Source organism: Urocampus carinirostris, chromosome 12 (genome assembly GCF_059441175.1).
Source record: "Urocampus carinirostris isolate Australia breed hairy pipefish chromosome 12, RoL_Ucar_1.0, whole genome shotgun sequence".
NCBI lineage: Eukaryota > Metazoa > Chordata > Actinopteri > Syngnathiformes > Syngnathidae > Urocampus > Urocampus carinirostris.
In genome coordinates this window covers 20,662,280-20,688,049 of record NC_142360.1, presented here as the reverse complement: position 1 = coordinate 20,688,049, position 25,770 = coordinate 20,662,280, and the positions used below count along the sequence as shown (strand labels likewise).

The 25,770-nt window shown below is 36.9% G+C and overlaps 1 protein-coding gene across 3 annotated transcripts; it reads right to left on the bottom strand.

Moving 5' to 3' along the window:
- Positions 1–346: 346 nt before the first annotated feature.
- On the bottom strand, positions 347–25,463 carry atp13a3 (ATPase 13A3). 3 transcript variants are annotated; one of them, XM_088348950.1, is made up of 34 exons: positions 25,261–25,463; positions 18,740–18,825; positions 17,436–17,518; positions 17,178–17,351; positions 16,365–16,586; positions 15,442–15,512; positions 15,176–15,259; positions 14,750–14,819; positions 14,519–14,653; positions 13,581–13,653; positions 12,619–12,750; positions 12,371–12,553; positions 12,078–12,235; positions 11,053–11,241; positions 10,758–10,819; positions 10,099–10,249; positions 9,620–9,736; positions 9,436–9,453; positions 9,016–9,169; positions 8,708–8,828; positions 8,364–8,488; positions 8,057–8,217; positions 7,770–7,898; positions 7,614–7,693; positions 7,484–7,526; positions 7,283–7,392; positions 7,107–7,203; positions 6,784–6,856; positions 6,532–6,709; positions 5,882–6,060; positions 5,706–5,794; positions 5,546–5,626; positions 4,896–4,979; positions 347–3,335 (listed from the first exon to the last, which is right to left on the bottom strand). In XM_088348950.1, exons 3-34 carry the CDS (start codon positions 17,484–17,486, stop codon positions 3,150–3,152), a joined length of 3,780 nt encoding a protein of 1,259 aa, XP_088205076.1. In that variant the 5' UTR covers positions 17,487–17,518; positions 18,740–18,825; positions 25,261–25,463; the 3' UTR covers positions 347–3,149. The 3 variants fall into 3 exon arrangements, with proteins under 3 accessions (XP_088205076.1, XP_088205078.1, XP_088205077.1); XM_088348952.1 differs by lacking the exon at positions 4,896–4,979; XM_088348951.1 differs by lacking the exon at positions 9,436–9,453.
- Between the last annotated feature and the right edge of the window lie 307 nt (positions 25,464–25,770).

The window sequence follows — 25,770 nt, the reverse complement described above, 5'->3', positions numbered from 1 at the left end:
AAACGAGTTCCAATTTGAAGAATGAAAATGCCCATTACCGGTAATTATTCAGCAGTGAAAAAACGTACAAATGACTCTGACTTGATACTAAAGTAACCACTAAAATAAATATAAAATGTATAAATTAATCAAAATATTGATTGTAAAAAACAAAAAGTACCACAACGTTAGCCCTTAAAATCCCAAAAATCTATACATTTGTCATATACTCTTGATTTTTATGCAAAGGCAGAAAATGTACATTTCAAAATACAATAGAGAACGCAACTTTTCATTTTAGTCAACTTTTGTTACGTTTAAAATGACTTACTATATACAGAATGTACATACATATTTTTCTGTCTTGATATAAACAAAATGTCAGAAAATATCAGCAGTTGCATTGGTAGCATTTCACGGTCTTCATAACAATTGTGCCTTTAGGTTGTCAAAGGGTGGGTCCACCAGGTCCCAGAGCAAACATTTTTGGCTTTTACTTTCAAATCCTTTTTGAAAATATTCCTAACCGTGGTGACAATGCATGCATAATTTTTTTTACACATAATCAAAACAGAAACAGTTTCACGCCAAAAAAAAACCTAACATGGATAACAGATGGCTTTTAGGAACGATTTCAGAAATTCAATGCCACCCGAAATTCTTGCAATGCCGCTTACACTGGACATATGTTTAAGCTACACATTGCGAATGGCAGCAGCAAAATAGGCACAATCCTGATGCTCTAGTTTTTGGACATCAAGACGAGACTACAATAGATTGGAAGCTTTGGACGCACCAGCTTTGTGTCCATGTGTGCAACAAAGTATTGTACTGGCTTACTATTCTGCCAAAAACATGCGGCTTAATGTCCTCTCACAGTGCAAATCTTTCCCTTTTTGTTAGTTTTGTTATTGACACTTTACATTTTGTACAAGCTTATTAAACCAACCATTTGAAAGCTATCATCTTACTGTGTCCCAATCACAATTTAATTACAAGAAAAGGGTTCAGGGAAGAGCAGATTTAAAAATTAAAACACGAGACATTTAGGATAGCCCATAACTAAATGACAAAGGATCTGTATGAGTTTGAATTTCCACGCTTTCAATGTGGTAAAACAGCAAGCTGCTGAGATGCAGAAGGTGAAACCAATGCATCATTGAACCTTATCCCAGTGGAAGAGATTTAGAACTCAGAATGCAAAACATAGAGCAGTGGCTCCCACTTCAACTCAACTAATATACACTATAGATATCATTTCAGAACAATCGAATGTTCTTGCCACTGAAGTGACAAATTTTGGGCTGCGCTCAACACTTCTTGGGCTGGTGATAAGCAACAAAGAAATATACTTTTGGAGAAATAGTATATTTTTTCATTGTTATCTCTGAGGCACCTTGTTAGTGGCATGACAAGTGTCTTTTTTCTTGCCATTAAATGCTGGTTGGTTTCAAGTCTCATCTTACAAAAACTCAGTTTTCGATGTGCCTACAATGTTGGGTTATTTGTGTAGTTGAAATGAAATTTCACTCACATTTTTCTGTATTTCATTCAAAGTATTTGCCGACAACGCAAGGCTATAATATAAGCATTTAACATGTTTTTGGGTGTCACTCCTTTGCCTAAGGCTTGCCAATTACTATTGTTGGATCGTTGTTTTGGAAATTATGTTTTGGAAACAATGTTTGAACCCGTTTTTCTAGTAAAGAAAGAAAATATTGACAATAAATTGAGTTTAAAAAATGAAAAAGAGAAAAACAGACTACATCACTAAAAAATATCTTGTTTTTGTATATTTTCCTTTAACTTATTTTTCCATTAAATCACTTTTCAGAGTGCAAAACATATAATAAACTATAAAACTGGTTAAAAAGCAATTGGGTCAAAAATGGACCAACCCAATGCTTGGGTACATTTGACCCAATGTCATGAGTTGCTTTGCAGACAAAAAACCCAGAAAAATCGAATCATATTTTTGCATACTACACAGTGTGTGTTATTTGGTTTAGAACTACTGTACTCAAAAATTGGGTAATTGTGTAAAACGACACAGGGAAATGAGTCACACCAACCCAAGTATCGTGTTGGTCCATTTAGACCCAAACTTGGGTTATTTTTAACTCATGTGGAGTAATCCTAGAAATATCTAACATTTACGTCGCTGATCACATATGGCACAGATACTTGACCATGGTACTTTTCTGTGAAATATATAAATTATTTTTTTCTTCAAGTTGGATACTGATGTATAGCAGGCAATTGGACTGAGCCACTACTAAGCTCTGCAACACTAATTGGAGTGCCATTGGTAAAGGAACGATTCAATACACCTTTAAAAAAATGCAATGCTTTATCAATGAGAAACTGGTAGCCTCAAGTCTGTCTGAATTGAAGGCGAAAAAGGTACGTGTATATTAATTCTGGCCACTTCTGTCAAGCCAAGCTGACTGCAGCAGTTAAGGAGCCACACTCCAGTATCTTACTACCAACAGTGCATTTTCATCAAATAGCCTAAAAGGATGTAGATAATCTCAAATCATTAGTGATGAGATCAGCGCCATGGCAATAGGCAAAGATTATGATTTAATTACCTTGTATAAACAAATACCAGGCGACGAGCAGTTATCAACTACTACAGTGACAAAAAGGATGTCTTTAGTCAATCATCCAAACCAGTTTCTGTTAAATGCCCCTAAATCTAGGTAGTGTCACGTATAATATGATGAAACCAATCTTGCAGTGAGGACAAAACTCCATTCACTTGTTTTTAGAATGAATATTTCTGTATGTCATGGAGCAGCAGTTGCTTTTTGTCATGGAAATCTCGTCAAGACTCCAATATAGCAATCGGTCTATTTTAAGTTCTACCCATAAAAGTAGATGTCTACAAATGTTTCTGAAATATGTATATAAACTTTACCATATAAACTTGAAATCACTTCAAACCTAATGCCAAGCGTCACTCTGAATGTTAAGGTAAAGGCATGTCATTTCATTGATGTTAAGGGTAGAGGTTTTGCTTTTTTTGCTTTGTAAAAAAATACAGTCATCGAGACTAGTCTCAAGAAGAGATTGCACATTCACTTACTGAAGTGATCACTCGAACATAATTTTTGCTTTGATAGGTCATGTATGAAAAGCGTCGACTCATGGTAGGTGGCTTTTGGATTTTAGGAACTGATGGTCTGACAGGGGGAGCCATTTTCAGGACAGGCCTTAGCTTCAGTAGTAGTGGTTGGTTTTGGAGGCCAGTCTGGGTCCACGCTGAGCTCTTGGGCCAGATGCATGTAGCGTGCTTTGCGCGTCACTCTGCCGGGGCATAATCGACGCTTGTATGCTGAGAATTCTATTCCAATCTGAAATGTCACAATAAAAACACGTTTGTTTTTTTCATACCAAAAAATTATTTTAGATGACAATTTAGTGAAGTTATGTCACACACTGTGGACTTCTAAAACAATTTTAATTACAAGGGTTAAGAACATGCACATTTGCATGCAACATAACTACTTAACACGCACCTCCTAAAAACTCCAGTTGCAAGTTACTCAAAAATAAAAACTCAATGTGTTAACGTTTCAACTCAGATAGTCAAACTCATACGGAATCATTCAAAGTTTGCACCCAAATTATCATTTGAAACTTACATTAAACATGAGTCATTGAGGAAGTTTTTGTGAAAGGCAAGTTATGTTGCTGATTTTGCACTACCACATATTGCACTAATACGATACCAAATCTATAAGTAAACACCCAATGTAAATATCTTCTGCCTCTACATGCCCACACATTTTTGTGTAAATTATCTTTTCATCTTTGTTTTTTTTTCATCCTTACAGTTAAATGTGACACTGGAGTGCCACGTTCAATTTCGTTGTCACAATATGTTCAACCCAATATGTAACAATGATAATAAAGGTATATTCTATTCTATTACACATAAACTAATGAAAATTAAATACACAAAGTTTAAGTGGTTTGTTATGCATTTTGGGACACTTGTTTGAGGGTCACAGCTGTAGTTTGTTTGCATGCCACTCATCTTGTTTGTCATGTATTACTGAAGCCAGCATTTTAAATTTCCAATTACCTAAAAAAAAATCAAAGTTTTGGTTTATTGGACACTTTGAATTACAATGGCTAAGTTTAAGTGGGACAGTATCTTCAGCGTTATCAACGTCATTGGACTTAGCTTTGGAAAAAAAAAAAGATGGCAAAAAACATTTAATTCTACTGCCTTCTTTAATTCCTGACTTTGCAGTCAGCAATTACAAATGCATCAAGCCTAGAAGGTTAGCTCCGTTTTATGAAAATGGTGTTTTTAGTAAATCATTGAGGCAATAATTTATGATTGGATGTTTCATTTTCTGACCTGAAATACAGATGGAACACGTTTGGCATTATGGCAAGATTCATACGACAACTTCACTTCAACAGATTTGCATGCAATTCAATAACAAAAGGGAGCATGACGTTTTAAGGAGTATGATGATGATATTTTATTTCCAACACAAACCAGTCTTCAAAAAAAAGCATATGGAGTCACAGATCGAACAAGGAGGTTAATCAAAAACCTAGGTGAAGACAAATGCACTTTAAACATACATTCCACTGTGACAGTGAGATGGTAACTAGTTAAGAGAGCTAGATGAGAAGTAGTAATTAGGAGTGAAGAGGCAAATGCAGCAATTAAAGCTTTGAGTTAGCAAGCTGCAACAAGAAAGTAAGCAGACCTCTGGAGCAGGGAGGGTATGCAAATATGAGTCCGAGGAAAAACAAGCTTTGCAAAGTGGACCACAATTTTATTATCAAGTTATTATCGCTGATCATGATGTGCCAAAACGAAAAGGGTGAGGGAACACCAGACGAAAAGGAAAATTAAATTGCTAAAATAGGAGATGTCAGTTTTTCCCAACCTGTGGCGGTGGGGCAGCAGGAGCCATGCCCTGCTTGTCTCTGCTGAGCACAAACTTCCAAAAGACGATGTCAATGATGAAGTTCTGTGGCGCAGCGGGCAGGGACAACATTACAGAGAGGGTAATTTGATTCAATTTCGTTTTGACGAAGTTTTTCTGGGTCTTATTTTCTAAATCATTGCAAAAGGTAATTCAGGATTTGGGAAGCTGCAACTTGTAAAACAAAAGAAAAAGGTATGGGTTTATTTGCTCCAAAACGACATCAGTTGATTTTGTTTCATTGTATTCAAAACTTGATTACTGTTAACAATTTCACTTAGGGTGTGTGCTAAGCAATGGCATGAATGCAAAAGCAGCCAAGTAGTTAGGAAGCTCAGTTAAAACAGCTCCACTAAGTGAAGCAAGAACATAGAATATCCATTGTCAAGCATGTAAAAATTGAGACGGTAAATCATTCCTTCACTCAAACGCAAGAAGACTGATGAATACAGGAACTTATATAAACGATAAAAAAAAAAAAAACACTTGATAAATTAGTCATTTTCCTGCTGTCAAGATAACTGGACAATGATGAGAACATTGCATGATCAACAAAAAAGCTTTTCATGATAAAACAATTAGGTGTCACCATTGTGTTTCATTATTCTTACCTCTACCACCAAAGACACAGCAGCATTAACTCCGATAATAAGCAGCAAATTCAGTCTCCAATCAAGAGGAGTGCAAACAATCTAGGGAGAGAAAAAAGAAAACGTTTTGGAAAAAATAAAATAGGGGGAAAAAAAATCTTACGTGTATTTCTTTTTTTACCTCCAGGAATTCATCGATGGCTTCAGTGGGGTAGAACATATTGGTGAGGAGGAAAATGTACAAAATCAAAATTGTCACAACAAAAGGCCCTGTCGGGAGAACAGAAAGAATCATCATTGTTAAATAAATGGCAACCTATTTCGGTATTTATTATTGCTGATAAGTGTCTATCATACAATTCTTGTAGCTTGGTTGCCTAAATGGTTTTCCCTTTGAAAAAACAATAGCCACCGTCAGGTACTGGAAGCAGGAAACGTAGAAAAGGCTGGTGTTCTCATAATTTCGGATGTTGTGGTCATCGATTTCTGTGTTGTTGAGGTCTGACATATTTGTGTGGGAAGACAAGTTGCAGGCACTGAAAGAAATACAATGTTACCACTGAGCCGAAAAATATACAAATTTCAATACTAATTAAGATGTATTAATTGAGTCTGGGGATGAAGTTAAAGAGTAATAAAAAAAAAATGCAGAAAAATCACTATCTGCGACTGTTAAAGACATTCAATTCTTTAGATATTCGAATGTGAGCTGAGGAATAAATGATATGCAGTTTCACATTTAAATGGTCGAATTAGCAAAAATTAAGTTGATGGATCAAAAAGAATAAGTAGGCAGAATAATTGGTTTTTAATCTGGCAATACCCATTTCTTAAATTTGCATTGTTTTACAATATAAAATACGAAATGTTTCCATCATTTTCCATCTTAAATGTATGCAGTTTAGTTATTTCCAGTTTTTTTCCCCTAGGAAGTGCATCTTTAAATAGCATCTTTATAAAAACAGTGCCAAGAACAAGCATGATCACGTGTAATGTCAAATTCTCACCCTGAAAGTGGTGTCCAGACTGTGTACCACGGCTGGACTTGGACCCAAAAAAATGCAAACATTTGGAAGCCAAAGCAGATGATGATCTGGCTCAGCACAGACAAAAGCAGAGGGCCAGAGAACAGGCCTGATGGAGGCGGACGTGCAACTAGTTCATTCCATGCTGCATTCAGACTCACTAAAAATGGAGGAACCAGAAACGAGGTAAATGCCAATCATAAGGATCTCATAACGATTTTGTCCAAAACTTACTGGTGAAAACAACCAGGAGGATGATTGCTAGATCGATAAAAAGGAACTGGAAATCTCCGAGGTTACTGAAAATCTAAGAGAAAAGGACAAGATTCACTTTGTATAAAGCAGTCCACCACTGTTCACATTAAGCATACAGGGGTGCCACAAGGATGAGGAAAAATGATTCCAGGGGTGCCTAATTAACATGGGCCCAGATAGTGTATCTTCAAATCGCCACAATACAGAGGCTCTCATTACTGTTTTGTCACACATGTGTTTAATTGCCCTGGTGGGACCCCCGTCTTGAGAAAAGTGATTGTGAGGAGAACAGTATTACATACGGAGTAAAGGAGTGTGACACTAATGTATTGGATAATGCTGTACAAGGCCATGAACTTAAATACACAAAAGGAGGTGACAAGAGCAGCACGGCCCTCCCTGTAAAGACACCAAAACAAATTAATGTACTGAAAATACTGAAAGATACGGAAATAACATACACAACTTGAAAACCCACCTAATAAGACTTGGGACACAGGAGATATTTGGTGTTCTGGAGGTAAAAGGAGATGCTACAGAAGCCTCAAGCTCTGACAAAGAGATGCCACTATGCGCCCTCTTTAAAGCCTAAGGGGGAAAAAAAACAAGGCGAACATTTATATTTTCTTATAAAATATATATACTTATATTATTAACTCAATAATGTTCTGAAACATACCCCACAGTCATTTGCTCCATCTCCACACATTCCCACATAGTAGCTTAAATAAAAATACATTTTAGACATGTTAGCTTCAAACCATGTCTTAAAATAAAAAATAATTGATTTTAAAAAATGATATACTCACTCTACATCCTGCAATGCTTCAATGAGTTGAGTTTTTTGATCTGGAGCCATTCTGGCAAACACCGTCCCTTGTAGGACCAACTTTAAAAGAGCCGAAATTATTAAACATTTTTCATTTTCAAATATCTAAGGATTTCTTTGACAAAGCCACACACACCTTTGGAAGGATGTCAGGGAAATGCTCAGAGATGACCGAAAATGACTTTCCGTTCATGGCAAAATGGTACTGCTGTTGCTGCTTGGGCTCATCGATTGGACATGCATCCTCCAGGCTAATACTCACATCCTAAAACAAGCAGAATTAAATGGAAAAGAACATTTTAGACTTTTACTAAATGATTTTATCACAAGTGTATTTTGCATTTGGAGATGACGAAAGCCTCCAATTGTTTAAAAAAAAAAAAAAAGATTAGGTCACAAGTGCATATTTTGCTGTTGCCTCACCTCCAAATGTGCTGTCTTACTTGGCCCATCAGCACATCTCCAGGTGATTCTGGCTGTTTGTCCATCATGTGGGGGGATTGCATCTGAAATGATGACCTTGTCTTGCGGATGAATCATTCCACAGTCCCGAGCCACAGAGATGGCTGTCAGCATGTTATCACCTTTAAATGCATATAATATTTCAATGTATTGTGCTAGTAGTGGCTCTAGGTTGATTGTTGTCTTTGTATGCATTTCCAAATGTGCCACCAAAATGTTGCATTTTTTGCCATGGTGATCCGTGTAGGTGACCAGTCCTCACTCTTACCCGTAACCATGATCGTTCGAATATTGGCATTGTGGAGATCCTGCAAAACTGCCGGCGTTTCCGTTTTTAGCTTATTCTGCATGATTATTAGACCCAGGAACTCCATGTTTGTCTCGATGTGATCTCTAGTTTATGGGGAACAGATATACGTATTACGAGGGTAGCTGGAAAAGTGTTTAATACATTTTGATTTAAGTGGAATCATGGAATGTTTTCAACATCTGTTTTCAAAAATGTTTGATTATGGTACTTATTATCAGAATTGCAACATAAATCAGCAATAAATATATGTTGTTATCAAAAGACAGTGTTTGACTTGTGTTGAAAGTAAAAGGTCACTACACCTGCTAACATTCTGGACCTTGTGCCATGTGAGCTTAGATTCAAGACGACGGTGAGCCAACGCTATTACTCGGAAACCTTGCTTAGTGTATCCCTCCAAAACCTCAGAAAAGTTATCGGGCACTAAAAAAAGCAAAGTGAAATAATGAAGAGCACTGTTATTTCAATTTAGGTAAAAATCAGAGGGGGAAAACTGGTGATCAATAGTCTATTAAAGAAAGCTTTTATTATATAATACTTCAAGTTATAGACTAAAACCAACTTGCAATTTAAAAATCAAAAATGTGGACTTGCTGCATATAGGGCTGACCTGTGTCCGTCTTGCAGAGGCGAGCCACCACCTCTGGTGCTCCCTTCATGTAAGCATCCATGCGCTTCTCCCCTAACAGACGTGCAACCACACTCATCCTCTGGAGTGCTGAGGAGAATGGAAACTGACGCACAATGCCTATCTCATACTGCGCCTATGCAAAACACAAACACGGATAGACATATTTAAGTTTCATATGACAATGAAATTAAAAGGGAGACATAAGTTAGGTCCCTCAAGGACCACATTTTACTGATAACAATCTGAGGAGTTTAACCAATGAGGACAATTGAGATTTTTTCATGGAAAGTGTTTTAAAATATCTTACTCTTGTCCAAAGACATTTTTAAAACATTGTTACTACCAAAACAACCTAAGAATAAGACCAAAATGAATTTATATTAAAAGGGCAATACTTACAGGGAGGTCATAAAGTTCCTAAAACATGAAAAAGACAAAAGGACTCATAAATAGAAAAACAAAATCTACTGCAAATGTAAAATAATAGTCTGAGATATATCTATTGCGAGAAAAGGATTACTAATGTATTTTATTGACTGAGCTCTCTCTCATCACAACCATTACTCCGTGTTCCATTACTTACCATGGCCTGTTCTGCCGATATGGGCTGTGACGGTAACAACTGCTTTGTGGGTCTAACCACAGTCGGCATAATACGATTGTGGAGAGCAGTTTCTTCTTCAGTTGCTTCCTCCAGTATCTGCAGAAAATGATTAGAAAATCGTCATTGATGTAGAAGAGAAAAACATTTTCAGTTTCAGTCAAGAATTGCAGGAGGCTATCGAGTATAATTGTGCAGATACAAGTGTTGGTTATAGAAACCATTGCCTGTTGGCAATAAAGATGTTTCCATAATGACTACTGTATACTGTATAATAAGTGTGATAAAAATTGTAATTAAAAACTTTTTATTGAAATATTTCTTGAGAAGCATGACTGTTTTAAAAGCCCATCAACAAAAGCACTGTAAAAATTCACTCAGTTTCTTAAGACAAACATGAATATTGTCCCTTGATGCAGTGCAACTCTCCAGAGACATTTCTATGCAGGTAGAGTACTCACCCAGCCAGTGGCCTCAAACATTTTAAGATCCAGTGGGTCTCCAGACAACTGGCCCTCAATTTTAGTAAGAGAATGGCAGGTGGCCATGCAAGCAACAAACTGGGACTTGACAAGGTTTTCCTTGGAGGCTTTTTCATCTGATTGATGGAAACTGAAAAGATCGGCAAGAAAAAAACAAACTCAAGTGATGCAAAATGTCATTTATGTTTGAAATTAAACTTGAAGAAAAGTAATCCAGGAAAAGTTTATCAACACTGTATCCAGATTGGCCATAAATGGCCTGATCCTCAAAACGAAAAGAAAAAAAGCCTACCGCTTATTTTAATATTTCATTAATATTTATATTATTATCCTCATCCAATAACAAAACCGAATCAACTTGGATTTATTTACCACTTCATAAATCTTAGTCTTAAAAATGACTTCAAAAGATTTCCCGAAATTGTGGATTAGAGATGCAGCAACAATTATCTTAAGTTTTTAGATTAATATAGATCAGTAGTCGAACTCCGTAAATAAAGAAGCATAAACTACATAGCTCAAATCCGTTTTACAGGAACTTATTGTATTGGTTTGGTCGGTCTGTGCAGACCACCCACACCTTTTTTGGATGTTCAGTGCTCTTTTGAATGGGTTTGTGCAGGACATGATGAGCTTACCTTCCATTCTCTACTCGTTGGACTCCCCATAGATCTAAACCATCTTCAGTCAGAGTTCCTGTCTGTAACAAGTGTGGTGTATATTTAATCAATGTTTAGCATAATAACCCATGCAGAGTAAATAAAATAATTATATAAATGGGAGACTATGAAGCTTTGTCATTGTTTAAAGCTAAATTACGTTAGTTTAGGATTTGAATAACAGCAGCTATGGACAAAAAAAAAAAAAAAGTAAAAAAATGACAAATTGAAAAAAAAAAAAAAAACAATTGATAGCACTTAGATTTGAACTCACCTTGTCAAAGCAGACCAGATTTATCTGCCCACAAATATTAATTCTTTGTGGGCTAATGCAAAAAATACCAATATTTTTAAGGCGTCTTTGGGCATACACAATGCCAGCAGTCATGGCTGCGGGCAGTGCAGGGGGAACAGTAATAGTAATGATGTCCAAGGATTCAATTATAATGGTCTTTGCTGGCAACTGGGAAGCAAAAAGAAAAAGAAAATGTTTAACCGACAACAAAAAACTTCTTTGCAACTTTTATTTTTGTGTGAAAAAAATTCCCTGAATAATTTACTGCTTAAAATAATAATACCCGTATTTTCCGGACCTTATGTCTTTCCGGAGTGTAAGTCGCACCGGCCAGAAAATGCATAATTAAAAAGGAAAAAACATGCTTAGGTCTAACTTGGACTATGACTCACATTTTTGGGGGAAATTTGACTGATAAAATCCAACGGCAAAACATACATAACATCTTAAAAGGCATTTTGAAGTAAAAATAAAATAGAGAACACAGTATACCAATGTTACACGTACATGCATATCTTAGACACACACGTAAGTAAAGATGTAACATATTGAGAGTTAATCAAAGAACTCCAGCATAAAGAGAATGCTTCACTCCAAATCACTAAATCCAATGAATTTTCCATCCACCGGATAAGTAGTTTCGCTTTCTCTTTCTGCTTTGAAAAATGTCCACCCACAACAAGGCAAGGTAGAAATGATCAACAGAGGCCAAGAGAGCCCTCTTGTGGTTTAGAGTGAAAATAACATGTGAAGCGATCTATAGCACTGGTACTAAATAATTGAGGTAAAAATGATACCACAATGTGTTCACAATTTAATATGTAGGTCTCACCGGAGTATAAGTCACACCCCTGGCCAAACTATGAAAAGAAACTGCGACTTATAGTCCGGAAAATATGATATGTACAGTACATCTATCGGAATATTTTAATTCGTATCACTCTCCTAAACATATAAATGCCAACTGTTTTCATATCAATAATTCCTATATTCAAGACGAATACCTTGTTCATGACGCTCAAGACGATGGAGTAGACAAAGCCAATCATAGCCACACCCACCAAACACAACAAAAAAAGGTAGGCATCCCGGTACAGCTTGAAGTCTGTGGGCTTGGGGTAAAGGATGGAGCGTACCAACTGGCCTTTCGCAGTACTGAAACCTTTTAAAGAAGATTTGGAAATTAAATTGCTCTAACATTTAAATCAGGCTAGTGTTAGGATAAATAAGGTTGAGAATTAGGCTGACAATGTATTGTTGTGAACAAAACAAAAGCAACATTCATAAGTTCACTCACCTGTTCGGACTACTACAGCTTTGACAAGTTCACCAGTATAAAAACGTGTCTGGATGACATTAGTACCACAGAAAAGTGTGTGCCTCTTATGTTCCTCTGTGCTATAGGCACGTAAAGCCTCATCACCACTCTCTCCTGGTAAATGATTTGGGAGATTGGTCTTTGTCACTGGAACACTTTCACCTGTTGAGACATTTCCTTGTATTAAAAACATCGCAATGGGTTTTGCAACTGGTTCCTTTTCTTACCTGTAAGCATGCTCTCATTGACAATGCATGTGCCGCTGACCAGCACGGCATCACATGGCATAATGGTCCCATTGCTGGGAATGACTATAACATCTCCAGGCACCAAATCAGTAGACATAACCTCTTCAATATCTGCAACACAAGGAAAACCATGAATAAGATCATCTTCAGGGTGTTAATTTGTGTTCCTGATTGCAAAAACGAAAGGATAGAGGACAGAATAAAGGTTCCTTTTTTTTGGTTAATTAAATAAAACCTCATGGGATAACCACAAACTGTGAAAATATATACCTTGTGACATTGTTTTGGTTCCTGCTAAATGGTATTGCACTATTGTTACGATGCACTATTCTTTTTCATTAACGAACATCGCAATACTATTATAACGGAGGCCAGTCGGTCACTCGGACAGATCCCTTAACCACAAGGGTTGTAGGGGATACGTTGTAAATATTTTTCCCGCTCTTATTCCGAAAGTCTTCCATCTTTTTTTCCTCTCTTTATTACATGTTTACCCTGGACTGCAATGTGCAATCTTGTTGCATACAATGTTACACAACGCTGATATGAATGAAAATAAAGACCATTCTATTCTAATTCTAATTCACAAATAGTTTTTGCAAATTTCAAAAGTGTATAAAAATGCACAAAACTTCCAACATTAATATGATCACCCCAAAAAGTTCTAATTCAGTTTGTAAAGGTTGAAAAAGTAAAATGCAAGATTATTTAACGTAATAGTTATTTAACTAGGTTTTGTTAAATTAATATACAGTCCTGAATTATTGCAGTTATGCCAAATATTGCTTTTAACATTTTTGCAAGAATAAATTAATCCAAACATATTACGGTTTCAAAAGTTTCAACTGGTGTATTTATAGTCCAATACCATGTAAGGCTTGAAAACAGAGGCAGAGTTGAATATATCTCTTAATAATAGAGAAAAGAGTAATATTACGTACCATTATTGGCTCGGCAAACAGATACACGTACAACACTGTGAGCTGCCACCATATCATGAAGCATGACATATTGCTAGAGAATGATAAAAGAAAACAAGAATTTACAAAATACTTGACACACCCACCAACATGGTGCACTCATGCATTTACTACATTTCCAGGAGATCCATTAACAAAATGCACGTCTTAGCTGCTTACCCTAAACCAAAAAATGACAAATGATTTGTGGGAACCTGACCTTAACCAAAAAAAATAAAAATAAATAAATCCATCCTTGACTTCCCTAATACTTCCTTCATTATGTGATGCAAATAATTAATATAATTAACAGAAATGTAATATAAAACAAACTTCAACCCCAAAAGCTGCAAATATATTTATAATACACTTTTCAAAACAGGTAATGTATCCATCATGGTAATTTGCTGCAGAAATCCAATGTTTACAAATCCGAACCAAAAAGATTTTCCATCCTCCTCCCTGCACCTGAAGTAGATAATCATCTGGCTTCTATGGAGTTTTCCTTGCTGATTATTTGATAGAGGTTTATGGAAAAAAATAAATAAGGGCAACTGTGATGAGAGTTCAAAATTGAAAAAAATGAGTAAACTTCACTCTGACTACCAAGCCTTTAAAATCCCAACAAAATTCTCTTAATGTACCGTTGGTATTATTATGAGAAAGCATGACCAAAATCTGGTAATGCATTGGGTCAAGTGGCTCCCTACTGCAGGCACATGACTAATGTCTGACTAAGTCTGAAAACAGATGAAAAGTGCAAGAGCCATATTGTTAACTTCCCTTTTTGAGCATTGACTTCCTATAGTTTTGTTGTCAAAATCCATGATTAAAAAAAAAAAAAAAAAGATTTGGGCAGGAAATTGGATCTTGGAAATGATTTGACACATAACACCGTTGAACAATTTTTACGTGCTTACCTTTTTGATGGTGTAGAGAGAGGTAGTTATGGATATAAATGACATAATAATAATGGCAATGGCGTAATAATAATATTCGTCAGCGGCCCATAATATCACACTGAAGAGTTGGAAGATATAGAAAGGATTCAGGACCTATTCAACAAAAGATAAATTGGCAGATGCAGCAGCAAAGGAATGTGAGAAATGGAATTGTAAATTTGGACATTTTACAGCTGAAATATGGCCTACCTCTTTGATAAGCAGCTTGAAAACAGAAGGCACTTTCACTACAATTTCATTCGACCCAAAAAAAAGTCTCCTAAAAATACACAAAAGAAAAATTTGAACAGTTCTAGTACGCATTGAATCATCAACACAATGAAAAACGGTAATAAACTGTGTGGAAAAAGGCAAATATAATCAAATCTATTATTTTATGAATGTCTTAGCTGAGGGGCGAAACAAGTAGTTGTATCTTAGGGTAAATTTTGGAAAACTCATTTGTGAAAAATGACGAATTTTATAGTGAAGAGGACACGCCTGATTCTCCATAGTTGTATGTGTGTCCTTGAAGTTAATATATTCTTAAGTTTGAGCTAGTCATAATTAAAAGACCTGAATGAAGCCAATTAATCTTTTCCAAGACGTGTGGCAAGTAAACGTGATCGGTATTACCTGTACTCTTGCTGGCTTCTAGTCAGGCCTTTGATGTGCTCGGAATGGAGAGTGGCAGCAGTAAAATTTAGATCATCCAGGCCACTGTTGAACAAAGTGACATTGGTAAACAACATTGATTTTGTGAATTCAAATGTTGGTCATGTTTTTACACTCATGTTAAAACAATGTTTATTTCACAGACACTCATCAAATGTTTATAGCCTTTTTCGTACTTGCCAGAAACGTCAATTGATTAAATAGAGTGGAAAAATGAGCAAACTTACGATAAAACTCCAAAGTTTTGAATTCGGTCATTCCAGTAATATTTTGTGCTGTGGAGGGTAAAATAACGTACCTGAAAGGTGTAAAAGAGAGAACAAAAATATTATTTTCAGCAAATGTAAAATTATTTAACACCTTTAAAAGTTGACAGTGTGCATTATTTTATATCTATTGTGTGTTTAGGTTTTAAGTTCAAAGCGGCGCTGCCACGAGCGGCTGCCTTTTCCAGCAGCTGCCCTATTGTTTTATTGTCTGCTCCTATCTTCGGTGTTTTTTTTTCCCGTTTTGACAACTACACTATGGATTACTTCTATCCTATGGGACATGGGTTTTAGCGCACAAAAAATGCGTGTATTCAAAAAATTTCAACTCCTTGCCCTGAAGAATTCTCGTGCCGGCGTAATGAAGGGCCCTATCATGGAAGAAGAGCCGGGGCTAGCGAAGCGGCGTTATAAGTCTTCGGTACCATCCGTAAACATGGTAAATGCGAACTCACAACCAAATAAGATCGAGTGCTGGTGGAAAACATCGAAAAGCACAGGGAGCGCAGTTGCTGTGTTTTGCGGAAACGTGGCTCACGTGTAGCCACCCGGAGCTACCCGGAGCTATCCCGCTTCAACACCGCTAAACAGAGACACGAAAGCCGGGGGGAATCGGAGAGAAGGCGGACTTGCTAACACGAGGTGGTGTATCCCTGGATTTTCACAAAGAAAATTTTTCCATCTGCCGCAGGGATGTCGAACTTTTGGACTGGCGTGACGTCATCAACTCCACTACAAGCACCCCTAGGGCATCATGTTAATCTGTTAATAAACAACGGGGTAGACTGCTGGAAGTGTGAATTTCCCTACGGGGATGAATAAAGTATCTATCTATCTATCTATCTAATCATAAAGCGCGCTAATATGCCAAGGGTTTTCCATACCTTTGTAGGTCGGTATTCCGCATATCTTCCAATGAGCTCCCGAGTGGGGATCTCATTGAAAGATTGGTGTGCGTCTCCATTGGCCATGGATTGTGAGGAAGGGGAGAAGGGAAGAGAAGAAGAGGAAAGGGAGGTGGTCTGGGTCTCCAAGTGGTGGAATGGGTTGCTTCCTGGGGCTAGAATTACTCGAACCTTAGCCAGGAACCAGCGCCGGAATTCATCCTGTTGCAAAAAAGAATTTTAAATTAATGAAAGTGTGAACAAGACAGGTTTAATGGTTTTCGTTAACAATGATGCTTTGATTTTATTCAGGCAACACATTTTGTATATTACCCAATAACAGGCATGAAAATGGGTCCGGGTTTAAAAATAAGAGAAGGGTGTCGAGATAATACCGTATTTATTTGTTTTCCTACGCACACCTTTAGTTTAAAAAAAAAATAATTAAAATACTTTTTAAAAACTTTTTCTCAGCTCAAGCAAAGAATGAAATTGACGAATGTTGATTAAATGCGGACAGGCTCTAAATAATTTTTTGACAACAAAGAACACAATACCAACATATTTTTTTTTTCCCATATGTCCTTCAGTGTCCAATTCATCATCAGATACACCAGTTGTTTTTTGTGTTCATTTACATGTTTCAGAACGACTTTGTTTTCTATATTTTCTAACATCCATCTCTGGTACTGTAAATCAAAAGGGTGATAGTGAAAAACCCAACGCGCATTACACACGAATACATACAGTACTCTTGCTTGAGCGGACAAAACTGATTTTCAGTCTGGTGGTTTTGCGATAACAAATACAAACCGTGGAACGCAGCAACACCACCTCAGCATCACAGGCAACGGTAGGGACGCAGGTGGCCTTGACACACCACTCAGGCATCCAGTAGAGCAGCAAGAGTAGGAAGCCCCCTGTACAGAATACCCCAAGACCAACAAGTGCCAAACGCCATCGGCACAAGCGGTAGCCTTGCAACTCCTAGAAAGTGAAAGTAGAAAGAAAGACACAAAGTAAAAATTCCAACAGAGATTGGAGCTTGACACATGAACTAAGGATGCACACCAGTTCTTCTTCTTCCCCCTTGTTGAGCAGTTTGAAGTCTTCTTTATCCATGATTCAAAGCTGAATACTAAGTACCCCTGTCACTGCAAACAGAAAAAAGATGTGAAAAAGGACTTCAATGCTCATCATTTTTTTGTCACACGAATCTGTTATTAATTGCATGCGGTCAGAAATATTGCCTCTATTTTACTTTCCGCTTTATCAGTAACTTGAAAAAAAAACATACCAAGAAATACACCAGTTCAACAAGGCTGAACATAATGCTTATAAAGGGTTATAAAGGGCCCTACTTGTTGCCTCTCCCACTCACGACTGATCCTATCAACCAAACTATACAAGGGCGGGCGCTGTGGAATCCAGTGGAACATTTTCCTTTGGTCCAAACCCTTCCTAGTATTCTCTTTTTTATAGTAGACACGTTTCTCTAATTGTCACATTGCGTTAACATGCTCATAGGTAAAAATGCCACCTCACGCCGAAGGCAGTAGTTGCTGGAATCATTCAGACACTGTTGGCTGTATTATATGCATAATTATAAATCCCAACATTATGATGAAACATTTTATTTTTTTACAATTACAGTACATTTAAAAAATGATGTTTATTGAGGTAATGGCAAGGAATTTTGTCATTCACTGGAAAAGGCCTGGATTATATGCTACTGTTATTTATGTGTCAGACAGTCTCTGTTATTTCTTGTTTTACAGTTAACTGGTAACTTATTTGACACACCTACTTTCAGCTATCTGTGAAGTCCCACATTGTTTGAGGAAATGTCTGTGTGAAAAGTGAATACTTTTTTCCCTTAATGTTTAGTGTTCTTCTCAGCAAGTACAGCCTAGCGGCACCAAACCCCCTCCAGGCCTATTTTGGGTAGGGGTTAGCTCCACCAAATGTGAAAGATAGAGGTGGTTTCCATGGTTAACAGTAGCAGGCGAAGCCTGGTTGCTGTCGTTTTCGGTGTACAAACCCTTAATTTCCTTAACATATTTATAATTTAATGAGGTGCTGAACCTGATGCAAACAATTTGACAATATAGTAATAATTGGCAGACCAATATGTACCAAAGTTGTATCCTGATGACGACATACCAAAGTTATTGATTTTATTCGAATTCGAATTATATTTATAAGAGTATTTTCCACTAAATAGTGATTATTACAAGTTTTTCCCCCAAACAAATTTAACTTGAATAAGCATTTCTGTTAAAAGGTTGGAAAGGCACACATGTTTTCACCCAAGATAATGACAAGAACACAAAAAGTCCTAACAAATAACTTGATTTTGAAAAGTTAGTACCAACCTTCCTGCTTCTACCTTGAGAGCCTTGGACAAACTGCCCAAGGTAATCTCTTGCTGTTAGCTTGCTTTTCCAACCAACCTGGAACCCTACAGGACAAAAAAAATGTCCCAACATTAGGCATTGGCATCATCTTAAAGGAAAATAAGGTATTGAAATATTTGTATGGGAAAATTATTAAAGGTGGGCTGCGGGATTTCAAAACTTAAGTCTGCAATCCTAACTTTAAACCAGGGGATAACGGCAGAGTAACACATGATTTGCATGCAATAACATGCATTCTTTTTTTCTTCATCTTTTTTGGTGTGTTCCACCCCGAACAGGCCTGATAAAAGATAAAAGCAGTTGGGCGCAATGGTAAATCAAAAATAAGGGCTCTATGAACTCAGTTGGTCATTGTTAACACATACTTTGAGAAAATATTTATCGTTCAACTTTTTAAGGGCACCTCAAACGATGCAGCCCACCTTTAACTTTATGTTGAGATTAAAATGGCGGGGTGTACAAAGCTCGCTTGGGTAATGACAACAGACGAATGTGTCAATTATTTAGAAAGTGCAATTGCAAATCAATGGGAAATAAAAGTGGGTAAAACAACAAATTACAGTTTGAATACTGGAGTTTACTAGGGTCCTTAAAGTACAACCATAAATAATTAATTTAGAATGTTTTGCTTTAGATTATCGCATTTTGAAATTTTAAACAAGGTCCAGGAATCATCATAAAAAAAACTACATCAACAAAAATAAAAAATAAAACCTTTGTTATATACGCATGCACCATTTCATTGCTTGACTCGGGAGAAATCAGGCCTTTAATTTGTTTGTTCTTGACAACATGACAAACTAGCAAATCAGATACTGAAAAGAGAGGTGAACAACGAGGTGGGTCAACGGTTTTTCTCATGGAAATGCTCCAAGCAAAGGTCAATAGCTTCATAGAATGTTAGTTTCTTGACTGGTTATACCCCTCTTAAGGGTGAACACATACAATGCGATGAAATGTTGATTTCAAATCAAAACTTGTGGAGGTTGCAATTTGCAATGTTTTCCGAAACCTTCTGGACAGAACAGTATTGGTTTTTAAATGGGTTTTAATGTTTAGATTTGAACAACTTTGGAAATTTCCCCACAGCAAGTAAACATGATAAAACTTGTGTTTGGAGAAGAATTAAAACTGTTTAGAGAACATTTGGTAAAGGTGGTAACATTCAAAATTTAATTCAGCATTCAGTACTAGTATCATTTACGTTTGTTCCCGTGTGATATACGGGCTTTAACACCTTCGAGCAAATTTGGTTTTAAAGGAGAAACAGAAACACAACCAACTTTCGAACACACGTTAAGAATATTACTAGAACAGCTTTTTTTCCATCTTCGCAAGATTGCTAAAATTTGCCCTATGCTGTCTCAGCCGGATGTGGAGATTATAATTCATGCGTTTGTTACCTCCTGTCTCGATTACTGTAATGCACTGCTCTCCGGTCTCCCGAAGTCCAAAATCAAGAGCCTTCACCTCAGCTGGTACAAAAAGCTGCAGCGAGGCTTTTAAATAAGACAAGAAAGTTTGATCACATTACCCCGATTTTAGCTAACCTGCATTAACTCCATGTGAGCTTTAGATGTGATTTTAAGGTACTGTTGGTAGTATACAAAATCATGCATGGACTTGCTCCCTCATATCTTTCAGATTTAATTTTGCCCTATGTTCCGGTCCGGAGCCTTCGCTCTGAAAAGACTGGTCTACTAGTGATCCCAAGAGCCAAGAAGAGATCCGCAGGTTCGAGAGCGTTCTTCATTCGGGCCCCGGTGCTGTAGAATGCTCTTCCCCCTGACATTCGATCTGCAACCTCAGTGCAAATGTTTAAATCTAAGATTAAAATACACTTCTATTATATAGCATATGAATAACCTATATTTCATGTTGACAATATCAGGGGATGGGATCTTAATAGCCTGTAATGAGTTTGCAATAGTCTTTGATCAGTGCAGCCCTTTGAGACTCTGTGATTAAGGGCTATACAAATAAACATGACTTGACAAATGTCACTCAACTACATTTAATGAGAAAAATAAATTTTCTTTTAATATAAATATTACACCGATTAAAATGAGAAGTGGAATAAAGACGGTCTCAAAATGCAATGCAATATGCAAGTGAATAAGTATGAGTTAAGAACAGCAAAGATTTCTTCGCATAGTTGCTTAGCATTACTTGGCCTAAAATTGACAAATCATGACCTCTACCTTTCTGCAGTTCGTAAGCAGACAAGAAAAGGAAAGGGGGGAACAATGAGCCATGACCTAATGACAAAGTCCATAATTCATGGAAGCATTTGGAGGAAAATGCATTTTGTTATCATGTTGTGCACTCACTGTGCTTTCTTTATCACTTCCCGTTCTATTCATTCACTATAACAGGAAAGCTTTGCCCTCCTTAAGAACCAATCATACAGTCCATCACGACAAGCCCTAACAAAGATCCATGTCAACTTACCGATCCATTTCTGTCTGACAAACCCAAAAAGTCTTCCTCTGCCAACCTTGAGCATTTATCACTAAGTATCAATATTGTGAAAAAATGTGTAATTGATACAAATAACTGTCACTGGAGTGCATACCAGATAAATCATAGTAAGGGTCCAAGTCAAAAGGGCAGCATGGTCTCTAAACACAAATGTTTAGGCTTTGTTGATCTAGTGACCATCTCAACCTGTTCTTTGACCAGAAACATAAATTGCTATTCAAGAGATAGATAGATACTTTGTTCATCCCCGAAGGGAAATTTGCATTAACCAAAATGTGATTACCAAGATTTGGAAAAGTCACAGCCACTCACCTTATGGTTGATTATACGTGAAAAAAAAAAATCATCTTTTAACAGTTCAGTGAAAATGGCCGTCTACTTACAGCAGCTGTACATTATTGTTGTTCTTTTCCAAGTCATATTATTGTTGACAGAATACATATCTTAATGATTCTTAAATCTTCCTGTCTTTTTCCATGCTTAATTGGAATAATCAAGGAAATGACATGTTTTGCACTGTTAGGCAGCATCTTACAGTGGTAAACAAAATACAGTCTAAGATTGAACCTACACTGGCAGGGGCCTATTCATGAAAAAATTACCTGTAGTGTGATTTGTGAACACAAGTACACCGTGTGGACGAAGGAAAAAATGTGTCATTTTCAAGGTAAAAAAACTTGGCAAAATACAGTAATCCTGCTGCAACTCAACTTCAAGTCCAACCGCATGATCGTGGATTACGTCAACAGGATTTCCTTTATAATGATTGAAATTTTGTGGGGTTGTAAGTTTTTGAACGATAAACAGTCCAAGAGAAAACTCTTAAAAATACTTTGAACATAGATTTAAGTGTCGTAAAAAATACCTAAATAATGTGAACAATAAAAAAACCTTTGAAATAATATATGAGCGTTGAACGATAATAGGACCAATCTATTTTAGACCGGGCCGGAGCTCCTCTAAACGGCAACTTTTGGTTTGAACTTTGAACATACCATTCCATTTTTATTTGACTATTCGGTTCATCAGGTTCCACAAGTTTGCAAGTAAAATAAAGCAACCCAATTGTTTTAAATGAACTGTAAATGTTATTGTTTCAAATTAAATACCTAATGTTGCGGAGAGATGCCTATTAAAGTTCTATAATAAAAAATAATCATTTACACATGATATTACCGGACAGGAAATAATCAAACTTGTGATTAATAACCGCAATCTTAAAGTAGGCGGTGACAAAGTAGTTAATGCCTAAGAAAATGTGTGTTGTTGAATAGGTTTGTGTGTTTTTCCATGAATATTGCAGGTCGGGTTGATAAAATTATTACAGAAAGAGGTCAAAGAAATATCTCAAGGTTGTCCAAATAATCATATCCGTACATCAATATGTATACTACCTAAATCACTGAACTCACAGGAGATACCCGTGAGCCAACCTAACAATCATCTGCTGCTGTTGTTGTTAGAAAGTTGCAAAATGACAAATGTAAATGTGTACCAGGGTGCCTTTCTGGCATAGCAAATTATATATATATCAGTGTTTTATAAAAAAAATGTGCATAATATTCAACTTCTATTGCTGCTTATGTAATTGCACTGTTGTTCTGGTGCACTTATAACTTAGGCCAATCTATAATTTACCTTGCAAATTCCTGCCTATTCATTCTAACATTCTTTAACATATTTCTTTTCTTTTTTAAGTCTTTTACAACACGTTTATCTTGGAGAAAGAAGTCTTATCTCATTGTAAACAAGGTTCTCGACGTTGTCATCAATGACAACAAAGACAATTATTTGTGGATGAGCGTCAACGGGAGGAATGAGAATACATGCTGCGATGACTATTTTAACCAAAACAGAGCATTTTACTGATACTGGGGCTTCAGGTTAAAAAAATGGTCATCGGAGTGTATTGTTTAGTGCCTCCTTGTGGTATGACAAAGACATAATAGAAAACACAAAAATTGATTTGAAGGGGTGCGTCGTCTGAGGTGTCTTGAAAAGGGTTGAAAGTTACATATTTTCCTCTATCAAGTATGTGTGAACAATGCCCAGTTGCACATGTATACTTTTATCAAAGCTGATTGTGGCGGAGAACACATTAGGTGGGAGAATGACTTCTTGCTCGTCCAACTGGGTGTTTTTCTTTCTATTTATTAGTGTAGCATGAAAGTAGTGGTTGTTAGAAAAGGCCCACTTCAAGCAAAGTCTAAACGCCAACCAAAACCTCCAAAATGATGAAGAAAAAATAAATTAAAAAATAGTTTATTCAAGCGCATTTCACAACGTGCTTGTATGCGCATCATGAATGAGCAGACGGAGGCAGAAAAAACGTTCAAATTACGTACAGCTCCTTTTAATAAGAAATGCAGACAGGAATTCTTAAATAAATGTGCATTTCCGAAATACTCATAGGTCGAGAAATTTGCATACATTTTACATAATGTAATTATTATTTGATGGGTGGACATAATTGTCATTTTGCTACTACGGTTATACGAAAACCAAATACTTTGCGAAAGACTTTGCAAAAATAAAATAGTGAAGTTTGTCACCTTTGATTCTCCGTAGCATGTAATCTTCCTTGTGCTTTTAGCACATTTTTTGTGCACAACTATACAGCAACGTCTTGCCTAAGTGTCAAATTGTTTATCACCCCTTGTTTTATAAATCTTTTTTTATAATTTAAAGTTGTGCATGCCGCATAACAATTGTGTACAGGAAATGTTTTATCTCGTCTTTTCCATTCCGGCTTTAAACCAGATGGCCTGGGTCACTGGTAGGAGATGACACCGTCCCTGAAGATGTCTAATGAAGTCTGTGAAATCCTGTACTGCTACTAAATTTACAGCAAGTGGGAAAATAACTGAGAAAGATGCTGAAATAATTGTGTTGTTTATTTAATATAAAAAATAATCACGTTTATATAACCATCTGTGTTTTTGTTCTACATCAGGCATGTCGAAATTCCAGCCCAGGTCCAGTTATGGCACGTGATTAAGTTTTTACTGGCCCGCGGCCTCTTTCATAAAATTGATATGTTAGCCCGCCAGAAATGTTATCAGCAGAATAAAATAAATTAAGACAAAAAAAAAAACAAAAACATTTTTTTTTAATAAAATCACCATTTTGCCAGATGATGGTAGCAATTGCTCTTTGGTCACCTTGGCTTTCTGAGAGAATTTTTGCCCCACCCATTTCTGACATGGCAACTGTAAATAAAGGAAAGTTGACTGTGAGGGCTACCGCTTCCAGGACAAGCGGAAATTGGAGTGTTTGTTGACTAAAATCTGAAACAACTTGGTCTGCCTATGGCTGAATAGTTGGCCCTCACCCATTGTCATCTCACCAAATCTGGCCCTCTTTCTGAAAAGTCTGGATGCCCCTGTTCTACATAGTCTGTCCTGCTGTGAGTAAAAAGGTACCACGTTGTGTTTGTAAGGCATGTTATTAAGAGGAAATACAATTGTTATAATAGGGCAATTGGCAGAGGTTGACAGCTATGCATTTAGCGATCAAGCTAGACACGCTGTCCTTTTAACAATTTGAGGACTTGCTTTGAAATTCGTAATTGCTGAGCTGTTAATATGATTTCTAAATCCCATTAGGGGAATGAGACACAAATTCGTAAATAAAATGAAAAACGACTTATTTGGAGATGGTAAACCAGCTGGACCTCAGTTTTGTTTTGGTTAACAGTCAAATGATCTTGGAAGAGATTTAATTCAAGAATATGCGGGATATTAGCGAGCTAGTCGGCTAAACGGTGGCAAAAACACACAGTTAGCACCTCCACTCAAAACCCAACTCCATATTTCAACCGTCAAATCACGACTTTAAAAGATATCCATTGTCTTCATTTAGTGTTTGTCTATCTTCAGACAATCACCCCGTCTTCACCGTGGGTCTCCCACTGTGGGCAGCTAGCTTGTAGCGCATAGCAGAAGCTAAACAGCGACCGCCACACGTGTGGAGATGACGGCGGTACCGCAGACACTCACCCAGAACCACCGGGTCACGCTGAAGATCACCTTCGAGTCATTGTGAGTTGTGAGCAGCCTGTTATCTTTTGGGGACCGTGTTTGAAAAAAAGCGATTCGGCTTTTGGTCGAAAAATGTTGCCAGGAGGGAGGGCGCTGCTGTTGACAGCTAGGCGAGACACAGCACTTGTACGCGTCGTAGACTGGCCTGAACTGGCGATGCGTCTTTCGACAGGACGTGATGACGATTGACGTCTCTGACGTCACACAACAACAAAAAACGTCAGGAACTGCGTTCGAGGGCAAAAAACGGCGTCGTTAAAGCCAAAAGAAGCCTCTATAATTCAATCTTATCAAATGCAAATTCAACTGGACAGAGCTATGCCCTTGCACAATAGTATTGCCCTATACACATTGGTTAACTGCTGTTAAAAGTGTTGATAGAAATTGTTCAAACCTCATATTGTTAGAATATGATATAATGAAATTGTGAATGTATTTAATTGCTAGTAAAAGTGTCGATAAAAACTC